The sequence below is a fragment of the Cupressus sempervirens genome, chromosome 9 (genome assembly GCF_028749045.1).
Source record: "Cupressus sempervirens isolate cs-2001-9-10 chromosome 9, ASM2874904v1, whole genome shotgun sequence".
In the NCBI taxonomy this organism is placed as follows: domain Eukaryota; kingdom Viridiplantae; phylum Streptophyta; class Pinopsida; order Cupressales; family Cupressaceae; genus Cupressus; species Cupressus sempervirens.
The window spans coordinates 139,796,200-139,808,402 of NC_143126.1; the positions used below are offsets into that span (position 1 = coordinate 139,796,200).

Consider the following 12,203-nt stretch of genomic DNA (forward strand, 5'->3'; position numbering starts at 1 on the left):
CTAAGAAACAAATATCATTTATATGTTGATCTACTAGAGAGATTGGTATTCTGAGCCTTTGCTTCATAGACTTCTTATAGTCTTCAAAATAGCTTTCCATTAAGGTTTCAAAATTGGCTCCCATCTGCTCTATATACTCATTAACCTATACTGTTATAGACCTATTTGTTTTACAACTTATTTTACCAAAAGAGGGGAATTCATTCTGAACATAGAAAAATAAACATATCAAAATTGATCCGAATTTACACTAAGCACTCTTGGATCTCCTTATTGCTCCTAAATTCTCCATAATCTGTTGCAGTTGTAGCTCTACTAGATCATATGTATGATCTTTCTTGACAAGTTTATATCCTATATCGACTGCAATGCATGGGACATTGTTTAGTTGGCTTGATTGGTAGAATTTATGGGATATAATCCTAATAGAAAATTCCACAAGTGGATCTCTAAATGTATCTATTGTCATGACCCTTTTGTTCAACTTAGCCCCAGTGTTCTTCTCTATGGCTTCCTTTGAATCACTCATCAATGTCTTTGGCCATTCTAAGGTTGGGTACCCTGTTACCCTATGTATGATTCTCTTTGATAATTTAATAGGTCCATCCTCCAACCATAGACATTCGTCATGAATTCTATTGAACACTATTCTTATCCATTTAGTTTTGAAAATTGCAGGGAAATATAAGGCATAGGTTAAGCCCTTTCTTTCAACAATCTAGAATTCCTCCTTCAATACCCCGTTCTCACAAAGTTTGTCATAAGCTTCCCTAACCTCCATGTCACCTATTGCTCCAACCTTACAATTGTAACATTTTCTGACATCTTGTACCATAACAACCTTAGGTGGGATAATAGATAAAGCTCCAACAGGGTCATTTTTGTAAGCCACTTTGGGAATTGGTATGAAATCCGGTTGTTTTACTTCATTGCTAACCAACTGAACCTCAAATGGTTCCTTGTCTTTGGGATTCCTAGAGCTAGATGCCATTTCCAAAAACTAGGGTTTCAAAGTATAAAAATTTCGTAACTACATAGCTCGGCACTTAAGTAAATACCTTAGATCATCGAAACAATGTTGAATCTTAGCTGGAATCTTTGCAAAAGCATCAATCTCTGCTTGGGAATCATTTATGTGTTCTTCGCACTCTTGCTCTGTGTTCGCAATGACGAGAAATGATTGAAAACTCGACCTTATACCCTTTATTTCATAGCATTTAATGCTTAGTGCATGTACAGTTGTCCACTCGACTCCTTATGTAATTTTGTTTCATTCGACTTTTATTGATTTTCCAACACTCAACATCCACTAGAGTTTCCCTTACTTGGCTTTAATAAGAATTTTCCCTTTTACTCGGCAACCATTACACACTCGACTTGTATTGACTTTGGCAGACAACTTGGCATACACTAGGATTTTACTCGGCATCTAAAGGCAACTTTCCTTACTTGGCAGTAGTATGAAAAGTTTGAAGATTTAACCTTGCATCTTTATTTATGCTAATCTATCATTTCCAATGCTAACTCATTCTAGGAACTGATGTATGACAAAGCATTTAAATATTAGTTCCACATACCTTCTTGCTTAGTTTGATGAAGTGTGACCACTTGACCCTTTAGGTGAAGTGACCCCTTCATTTGATGTGTTGCTTCCATCTTTCTTCTTCCATGTTTTATTCGTCTCTCCTCTAATATGCTCAACATCTACCTTACCTTTTCCCTTGTTTGAATTAGAGTTAGGTGCCTTTGTCCTTGTTGGGCAGTGCTTGTTGATGTGACCAGTCCCTAAATAACTAAAGCATGTAGTTTAGCTCAACCATCTGTTGTAGCTTCCACTGAAATGTGTTCTTATGCAATTTTTCAAGAATCTGTCCATGCTCTTGACAGTAGTGACAGCGATGTCTTGTGTTGTAATCTCAATTATAGGAATTTGCATGGCTTCTTCCCTTGTTTGATGACCATGTGGGCTTGGATCTGCATTCAAAAGCTTTATGTCCATACTTCTCACAATTGTAGTAGTGTCCTTCAAATCTTGGTGCATGCATTGTCATTGTTCTGCATTCATGTGCCTAATGACCTTGTTTGTTGCAATTGTAACAATGTGTCATATTCTTTGGGTTAGCATTCTTGTTCCTGCAAACATTAGTTGTATGTCCTTTCTTACCACAATGATGACAAGTAGATTTGGAGTTTACCTTTGTCAATCCTTTGTTCAGCAGTCTAGGATGACTCATCTTCATCAGTGCTTGTATAGCCCAAACCTGATGTGTCCTTACTGGATCTAGGGGATTTCAAGAGTTGCTCAAAGTACTCAATGGCTTCATTTGGCTTGTTGAAGCTTTCAGCAAACTCCTCTCTTTTTAGGTCATTTTGCAGTTGCTCATTTTGCAACTTCAATGTAGTTATTTCAATGTCATTGACATTCAACTCATGATGGGCATTCATCATTTGGCCCAAGGTATCCAACTGCATGTTTGAGATCCTACACAACTCTACTAACTTTTCTTCCAATCTATTTGACAAAATTCTTTTGTCTTCTTCAATCATGCCTTTATCCTCAATGGCTTTCTTATTTTGTTCAGTTACTTCACATAGTAGTATTGCTTGTGATTCTTGCTCCAACTTGAGATTTCTTATCTCTTCAGCTTGTGCTCTATTCTTATCCATGAGATATGCAATTGCTGCATCAAACTCATATGAGTTACCATCTGCAAATAACTTTGTAGTGTCAATCTCCTTGTATTGAGTGTCATTCTTAGCTATGGCAATTTCTTTCCTTCTCTTTAGCAAACTCCTCTTTGTTGTAGTAAAAGGTGTATCTCAATTTCCTGATTCTCAATGGTTTTTCCCAACTTGTAGACTTTCATCTCAAGATCTTTTCTCCAAGCTGTAAAGCTTCTCCTGATGAGAACTTAGCTCTAATACCAATTGTTGGGAATTAACAAGTGGAAAGTATACTTCTAAGGGGGGGGGTGAATCAGAAGTATTAAACTTTAACCAATAAAACTTTTAACTCTTAAAAACATTGCATGCATAAACATATGAAAATAGCATGTAAAGTAAATGCATCCACATAAACACTTGACACCAAATATGATTACCCAAAAACCCTTCAATGAGAAGGTAAAATTGGGGTGGGGATGACACCCACAACTCTTCAGTACTACAGCAATAAAGTTCACCTGTTAAGGTTACATATTTTGACCATTCTTATGATCTGCCCTATTAAAAGCTTACAAGAATTGTTAGATCCTACCTGTTAAAAAAATTTAACACTATCAAAAGTGTACTTAGCTAAAAGATTTACAAAACATTTACTTGGAATGTCACCCTGTTAAAGGCTTTAGACAATGGTTGTTAAACCAACCTATCTCCATAGGATTTCATTCTGCTAATACAATTGTTAGAAAGTAAAGTAGCATGTTTGACCTGATTACTTGCAATCTGCTATTGCTAATTTCAGATCCTTGTTCTATCCAATCTGATCCTCACTGATCTGGTATGAAACTGTTGTGACCTTGATTCTCTGTTCCACTAATTGATACTGTAATGTCCTCCTTCTTTTAAGTCAATTCACCCCTTTCACTTCCTTCAAACTTCGCTAGTTTTATCTCCTTGCATGCATTCTCTTCTCCCACACTTTCTCATGCATTACTGAATTATGGGGTTTTGACCTCCTTAAAAGGATTTTGTGACTTAGGGTTAAGTATGAATCTACGATTAAGATTCATCCATCTTTCTCGCTCAAATCTTTCCATTTTTCTGATTGGTTGCATGTTGATTGCATGGGGAATCAAATAGATTCGATCTTATCTTTTAATCCTTTGAGATTTATCCTTATGTCAACTCAAAAACGGTTTACATCTTAGTTTGTGAAGGCACAAACTCTTATGTTGATTCTATGTTACTCGGCACTTAATGATTACTGGTACTCAGCACATACTAAATTCTATCTTGTTCGACACTATCTATTTGCTCAGCATCTGAATGACTCGGCAATTGATGAATTTTTGACTCGACACATATTGTAACTCGACATCTATATTATGTTCGACATCAACTTTAAAAAAAATTTAAGTGTGTTGACACTCAATTGTCAAAACCAATTTGAGATCAACATCTTTTTGGTTATGGTTAGACAGTTTCTAATGGTGGTTGAATGGACAATGAGGGTGGCAGATTTAATGGTCAAAATTTAAAATACAGTAGGATATTTTGAAGGTCTCTTGTTACAGTATTATCTTCATATGACATTGATGATTTGGAAGATGGACCTTTGTCTCTGTATGGTTTCTTCAGATTTGGTTTGGCTGGTAATTTTCTTCTGATTTCTTTTGAATATGACTATCTCCTATTTTGGGAGTAAACGTAGTAAAGATGGAAAAACACTAGTTAGTATTTTAAAAAATTATTATAAATAAGTATCGTTGGTCTCAATCTTTACGTATTAATCTTTATTTAATTTTTTAGTGGACAACACTATGATGGGAAGGTTTTCTTCTTTGCATAGACTCATCAGTTCTTCTTTCCAGGGCTCTGAGCCACTATGTTTTTTATGAGAGTTTTTTCTCGGACTATTAATCCATATGGGGTTTCAAGACAATTCTATGGTTTTCTTTTTAATTTTTTCTAACATCATGTACTATGTGGTAGTCTGCATATTTGTTGGATGTTTATTTGGTACAGGTGGACAAAGACTGTCGACTAAGGGATCTCAGCATTACAAAGAAAGTCGCTACCAGATATTGATTTATGTAAAGGCCTTTGGGCTATTTGAATTTCATCAATAAAATATACCCTCCTTGTTATTGTAAGGGAGGGATGTCATCCACGAGGATATTAATGTAAATTCTTGTAATTTGTTACAAGACAATTTATCTTTAATGTAAAATAAGGTATGCCTTCTTTTAACTTCTTTTTAAGTCTGAATAATAAGGACTTGTACAAATTTATAAAACAGAGCTCTTGCCTTTTACCCAACAGAAAAAAAAGTATAGATAATAGAACACTGTGTAAAACTATCGAAATGGCTGATTATTTTAATAAATATAATAATCAATTTATTAGAAATCTTATTTATTTTTAATTTTAAAATATTAAGAAATATTGAAATAATTTTTCAAGCAAAAATACAGTAACCAATGTAGATAAAATGATTTATAAATAAAGGAGACAAATTTGTTGTATACGTTATGTTCTTTTAAATTTTTAATAACTTTTACAACCCTAAAATAGTTATATAATGTGGTTGATAAAAATTTTCCATTTAATTTATGAAAAATGTAAAAAAAAATTGTAGTTGTTTACATAAAAATAAAATAGATAGATATATAAAATGCATCTATAAAAAGAAAGTTTATTTTAAATTTGCTGCATAAGATACATATAACACCCTGCATATATCCATTACATAAAAAATAGATAGGCGCATATTTAAATGTGTTACATAAGATAGGCACCTTGAAACAGGTGAGATCCATGCATTTGAGATATCTATACTAGTATCAGTATGTTTGAATGGAAGCACAAAGTTTCACAGTTCACTTACAATGAGGTTCCTCGGCCTTCTAGTGAAAAAAATAGTGCTCAATAACTTCATTCAATTGAAAAAGCCAGTTTACAATGCCATCAAAAAAAATGATGTGATATGATTACCATCCTCCTCTACTCAATTTTTAGTAAAGAGGAAAAAAAGGTACATCTGACACTGAGCTACAAAAGGCCTTGTAATGCTTGCTGGCCATTATCATACAAATAAATGCCCAATACTATATCCCAACTCAGCAACTTTGGTGCAATGCCAAGTCATTGGACCAGAAAATCTTAGAAGAAATTGAAGCTAAATCAATGTCTTGCAGTCAATTGATCCTTCTTAGGCAAGGCCAAAGATCCCATCTTGGATGCTGCCTGGTGAGATTTGAAAACAGAATCATCTTCTTGTTCCATTCCAGCAGATCTTGGCTGTTGTTCAGAATTACCAGTATTTGATGGACTAGATTCTAGTGTTTGTAGAAACCTAAGAATCATCTCGAAACTAGTAAATGTTATTACCGCAGCTGGGGTGGTTCTCATAAGGTTTGTCGCACAGCCACGGTAAAAACCAGTAATACCATCCCTATGAATCACTTTTTTGATGCAATCAACTACGCCTGTATATCGAATTTTTGAATCCCTGGCATGACCTTGTTCTTGAAGCCTTGATCTTACCACCTATTGAAAACCAAAAACTAGCAAACAGGAGTCAAAAATACAGTAGAACGTTTTGGTGCTGATACACAGATGGCAAATAGATAATTTAGGGAAAAAATCTAAACAGTAAAATCTTTAAAGGGAAAACTATCAACATATGCCTATAGTAGTATGCAACAACTCATAATAAATTTGACCAAAAAACAGGCCTTGTGCCGATGTCAATAATTTACCTCATGAGGATAAGTCAATGTTGATGCCATTATTTTTGACACAGACGAAGCGACAGCAACATCACCAGGCCCAAGCTTGTCTGCAGTTATCCCACCTGTACCATTATAACTCACATCAATAAGCAGAAAAATGAGCTGGGGTACACAAAATGAATAAAATATTATTCAGTGAATTGAGCATCAATAAAATTGGAGTGATATCTCACTCCGTCTTGCCAAGTAAGCCTTCATCTTCTCATACACAGGAAATTGAATAGCAACATGACTGATTCCTGCCAACGCAGGCACAAGTCCACTGTCCAGGAAATTTGTTACATGATTTAGCGATAGTAAGATTAGCCTAAAGATCAGAATCAATGAACGAAGGAAACAAAATAAAATAAAATTTGCATACTGACCTATACAAACCCCGGATTCCTTCTTCTTGAGCAATCCTACTGAGTGCAGAAAGAGTACCCTTGTAAGGAACTACTTCGGGCCTCATTCCTTGTGTCTGAAAATCCATCAATTGTTAATGGGGTTATCAGAAAACCTCACTATAGTTCTGAATGAGCATAAAATTCATACCAATTGCTATATACGTTGGACTACCATATGATACCTTTCAATTTAACAGAGTAAAAGAGGGATCCAAAATGCTGAACAAACAGTAAGCAATTCATGCATGCAGCATGAAGCAATTTTTCAAGAGAAAAATAGAGATATGGCAAAACAGATAATTAGAGAAATTAAAATAAGTATAATCAATGTGTGGCAAATCTGCATTGTCAAATCCTCTCCAAAAAGTTTATAATGATAATAAAATGTTGGCCCACCATAGAAAGCATTCAAGGCCTAGATCACATCAAGTTGTTATTTACTTTAATACTGAATAATCAGTTTCCGCTGAATAATTTAGTGTTCAGTATGAGGTGAGGCATTGGTAGAATTTCCTTGTCTTGGTCATCATTTAATTACTTGTTAATTATCACTTTGAAAAGACCAATTTTAATATTTAAATGCAGGCTCAGGGGTTCGACGGTTTTCACTTTGTATAAGAGAGAAAGTACAAGCTGATGAGAATCGTTCACGCAATGCTCATTGACATCAACTGGCCAATCCTCTATCACGCTAGACAATGCCCATACTCATGTCTGGCACAAACTCTTTGCCACCTTAGAAACAATATGTATAGTCATAGACTCCATGCTTTTAGCCCAATAAAAAGCCTAAGGCATTTGCCCATGGACTTCATTATTCAAAATACAAGGGTAGTGATCTCACAACATAATGTCTAGGACTCGGCAAAAGATTAATTCAAGATCGAAACAAAATCACACAAGAAAAGAAGGAACATCTTAAAAGAGCTAGATTTAGGTCGCCCAATTTAGATTATTTATTTGCATTTTTAAATCACAAAATTGGGATGTTAGAGATTGGTCAACCCACTTTAATAAAGACATAGGTCAACTAGCATGAGAGCATGGATCAACCAAACATAATTCAATTTATATTATTTGCTTCATAAGAAGTTGACAAGATTAGGAGGGCCAGCCATATAGAGAAGTAGGCGGATTAATACTTTATAATTATTTTGAATTCGCCCATAATAAATAAAGAACAAGGTATTAGGAGCGAATGTCACCATGAATCAGCCTTTGACAATAATATATATTTCAATTGTCATCTCAAATATCTCTTTGTTATTATTGCTCCACTTTTGTTTGTTTCTCAATAAATGATCTTAAGATATATTCCATTCACTCCATCATTACTGCATTTCTTGTCAGCTCTAACAAATCTCCTTCAAAGGTTTGCTACAAATCTGCCTTAAATCTGCTATAAGTCACCTCAAAATGACTGCTACAAATTAGGGAACTTAAGATCTCAAGGAATGAATCAAATAGTGGCCTTTGGCATATCCACAAGCAGTAATTCCTTCTTGAACAAATGCTTTCCTTATCAACAACAATCTTCTTGGACCAGCAATGACATCCAATAATCTCAATTGTGTGCCTTTGACATCAATGACAATATTGCTTGACAACTAATTCCTTCTTTGACATCGTAGCAACCTTCTTCATTCCACTTTGATATCAATGACAGTATTTCAAACAAGCTCCCCTTTTGTCGTTGCTGTCAACCTTACTGTGAAACCATCTTTGAATATAGCACTGACAGAGTGTACTTCTCTTCCCTAATGCTCCCCCTCTCTATAACTCTCCCCCCTTGAAATCAATGCCAAAGGGATGTCTAGTAATTTTACAAAGAATCTCCCCCTTTTCTACAATACTTCCCCTTGACATCAATGGCATCATTTTCCCTTTTCCAATAAATCTCCCTATTCTAAAATCAATGGCAATAAGATGCCCACTTACTTTTGTCCACAAATAGAACACTGGAAGCATCTTATTATTCTTAATTATTCTATGAGTTTTCATCCTTTGAGTAGTCTTCTCCACGAAGTTGAAAAATAATACAATGATTAGCTCAGCCTGAATTCGTGCTTCTCCTCAAATTTGTGCATGAAGTATATTTTGCAAACGAAGATTATTCATTCTTTTCATTATCTTCCTTGTGTTTCCGTCTCCATACTTTTGTAAACTTTCCCTTTAGACATCACTTTCAAGACACCACTACCAAGTTGTCCCTCTTCGACTCCTTGGTCAAGCCCAATATCCTCTACAACTATATTGCATGGGGGCCCTCTCTCTTGGAGTCTGACCGGGCTTCAGTCGAGAGAGTTCAGACCCTCCTTCAACGTATTATTAGAAGTCATTGGTCCATTCTCCACAGTATTATCTTGGCCGAGTTTGGAGCTCATCCTTTCAAACTTGGGACTATCTTTGATATGGTTTGGTTTCACAAGTGGCTTCATGGCTTCACGGACTCCGGTGAGGGTTGTCACAAATATTTTTACCTTGCCTACTGCTCTTCTAAGATGGTTGTTGGGTGCTATCATGTCAGCAGGGCCCAATGTTGGGTTCCCAAGATTCTACTCTTCTAGGCTCGATTGGGGTTGTGATGGACCACCTCCCCCTCTTTCAATTCTCTTTGGATGCTCTGACTCACCTCCTTCCCTCCTAGCGGGAGTTGAATGAGCACATTGAGCTTGATATCTACAAGCAGTATAATATCACAACATGGAGTAACCCTTTGGGGGGGCTCCACCCGAGGATGGCTTTCTATGCTAAGCACTACATGACCATTCAGGATGGGGTTATTGTGCACCCCTGCTACCTCACTCGTTGTTGGACTCATGCCCTAGGATCTTTTAGGGTGGGCTCTCACTGGCTACATATTCAGACAGATCACCAAATTGACAGGGAGGATGGGACTTGTCATCTCTGCTCCCTTGGGAAGGTGGAGTCTAAGACTCGTTTTATCTTTTAGTACCCCACTTATAATGAGATCAGAGCGATGTTTCACTACTTATTCAGAGAGTACAAGTCTCTCTACTCTTTCTTCAGCTACATTGATCAGTGGTGTGTTGCCTTGTATCTCTAGCTTCATGATCATACCTTGATGTCCTTGTTTCTATCAAGGCAGATCCCTAACCATCTCATCGCCGCTTTCTTCAAGCATAGGTTTCCTACCCAGGGGATGAAGCGGCCTCCTGACCATGCTTCTTCTTCTTGTCACACCAGATTTGTGAGGCCTCGTAGGCAATGCGGTCAACAGCTTCGGCCTTCTTCCAGCGGCCCCTCCAAACATTCTATGACACAGCCTCACCTGGACCCTATCCCTCGGTTCTAATCTACTTGTCTGTGAGTACTACATAGACCTTTCTAGCTCTATCCTTTTGTTTTATTGCTGGCTCCTTTCACATTCACCCCTCGGTGCTCTCCCTGCAAGTTGTTGCCTTGTTATAGTCCTCCAGTCCCTTAGACCCTCGTGGTCTCTTGTTGGGCATTAATAAATTTATCTTATCTCATATTTTGCTTGTTTATGCTATCTTCCACATTCTCCTTAGGTTCTACAAGGAAACTTGTCTGTTGGGAAGAACTTTCTGAACTTGTTCTTATTAACCTTTGGAGGAGATCTGATCTTTTTTGGACCCTGATTCTTCTTCTCATTGTTTTCACTTTTAATAGGGCTATATAGGAGCTTCAACATGCCTCTTTGGTTCATCTTTATTTGACTTCTTGGGGCATTTTTTAAGTCTTATTTAATGTCTATATGTTCTTCTTTATAACCAAGTCTTGTCTTATTGCATAGCCTTTGTTCATTTAATGTATCATCCAAAATTGTGGTACCCTTGTCAAACTTGACGCTCTTGTTCAACTTGGAGGATTTTCATAAGAATGGGAACCCCCATACTCCCTTGGCCTTAAGTTGATATTTAGTTCTTCCCCATCCATCTCATTGACATCAATATTGCTCATTTTTGTTGTCAAAGATGTAAGATCAAAGAATGTTCCACAAGTTGCTATAGAATCAAGGTATTGTGTATAGAAGCTAAAACTAATAAGCAAATAAAAACATCTTAAGCTTTATGATGTAAATTAATATGCAAGCATGATGAGTATGATTGTAGTAGTGTACAACCTATGTTGCAATGGTTGGAAATGTCTTGCAAACTATAGCCCTCTCCCTTTATTGTTTTCTATATTGTTTGCCTTTTCCTTCCTCTTCTTAAAAAATACTGCTGAAATCAGAAAATGTGAATGTCTTTGAGATACTAAGAACTCAAAATGAAAAAAAATCTTCTTAACCAATACCAAGCAAATCAATAGAAATATTTTACGTTATAGTTTATGGAATTTTGTGGTATCACCAAACTACTTTTGCAAGAGTTTGATTCATAAATATGCTACATTGTCCCTTTCATGTTTAAGACGCCTATACATTCCTCAAATGATTGAGGGATAACTTACATGTGCTTGGATATCAAAACAATGGCTTCATATCTCGTCAATGTTTCTTTTTTCTTCATGCCATTCTAGCAATATCTCAACAATTTGGAAAATATTTAGAACCAAGCGATTTCAAGAACAGCCAAGCAACTTCCCTAGCCATTTCACCATATAGAGGGACATTTCAATCATCCTCACCATCCCTAGGATGATCAAACATCTTACAAACATTTCCTAGGTTAAAATGCCATTTTTGAGCTATATCAAAGATTTGGTAAATAATAGGGATGGCCAAGAGATCCCCAAAGTCCTACATCTCAAAAATGGCATGGAGGACTGGGGCAACAATTTCAAGCTCGAGAACCCATCCATGTGAAAGCTTGATATTTTCTCTTCTTCCCACCATAATAATGCTATATGGTTTCCTTGGCCTCATAGAGACAAATGTTAAACAACATTGGAAAATCACAATAAACATCAAGGCCAAAGGAGAGCAAGCCTTGACGAATTCCAAAAACTAGAACTTAGCAAAGACTTTGTTGTCTACCTAAAATGGCGAAATAAAACAACCAACAAATGGATGCTTGACTACAAGTCACAAGATAACAATGCACAGCCTAGTTGTAAAGGAGAAACAACAGCTTCTATTATAAATGAGACCTCATATACAAAAACATTAGTTGAAGAAAAATTTAGTGTCCATCCTTCAAAACATAAATGGAAATCATATAATGATGTTTGGTTACATTTATATTGAAACTAAGTTTCATTCTGTGCATAATGAAATCTTTAGAATTACCTAGGGGTACGACCTCAAGTTTTTTATTCATCCATGTCCCCACAAAGTCCCAAGAATTGGGGCGTTAGAAATACAAGATACTGAGGGGGGCGGGGTGAATCAGTGTTCCACAAACTTTTGCCCAATTATGGATATCATTAACAATCT

At 36.2% G+C, this 12,203-nt stretch overlaps 1 protein-coding gene across 1 annotated transcript in view; it reads right to left on the minus strand.

Annotated features, from left to right (window-relative positions):
• Positions 1–5,380: 5,380 nt before the first annotated feature.
• LOC149537903 (nicotinamide adenine dinucleotide transporter 1, chloroplastic-like) overlaps positions 5,381–12,203 on the minus strand; it is a 90,808-nt gene continuing 83,985 nt past the window's right edge. The window contains exons 6-9 of the mRNA XM_089799315.1: positions 6,821–6,915; positions 6,629–6,717; positions 6,423–6,517; positions 5,381–6,210 (exon numbers count right to left, since the gene is read on the minus strand). Of these exons, the coding sequence (XP_089655441.1) occupies positions 5,845–6,210; positions 6,423–6,517; positions 6,629–6,717; positions 6,821–6,915 (645 nt within the window). The 3' untranslated portion in view covers positions 5,381–5,844. The remainder of the gene's footprint in view (positions 6,211–6,422; positions 6,518–6,628; positions 6,718–6,820; positions 6,916–12,203) is intronic.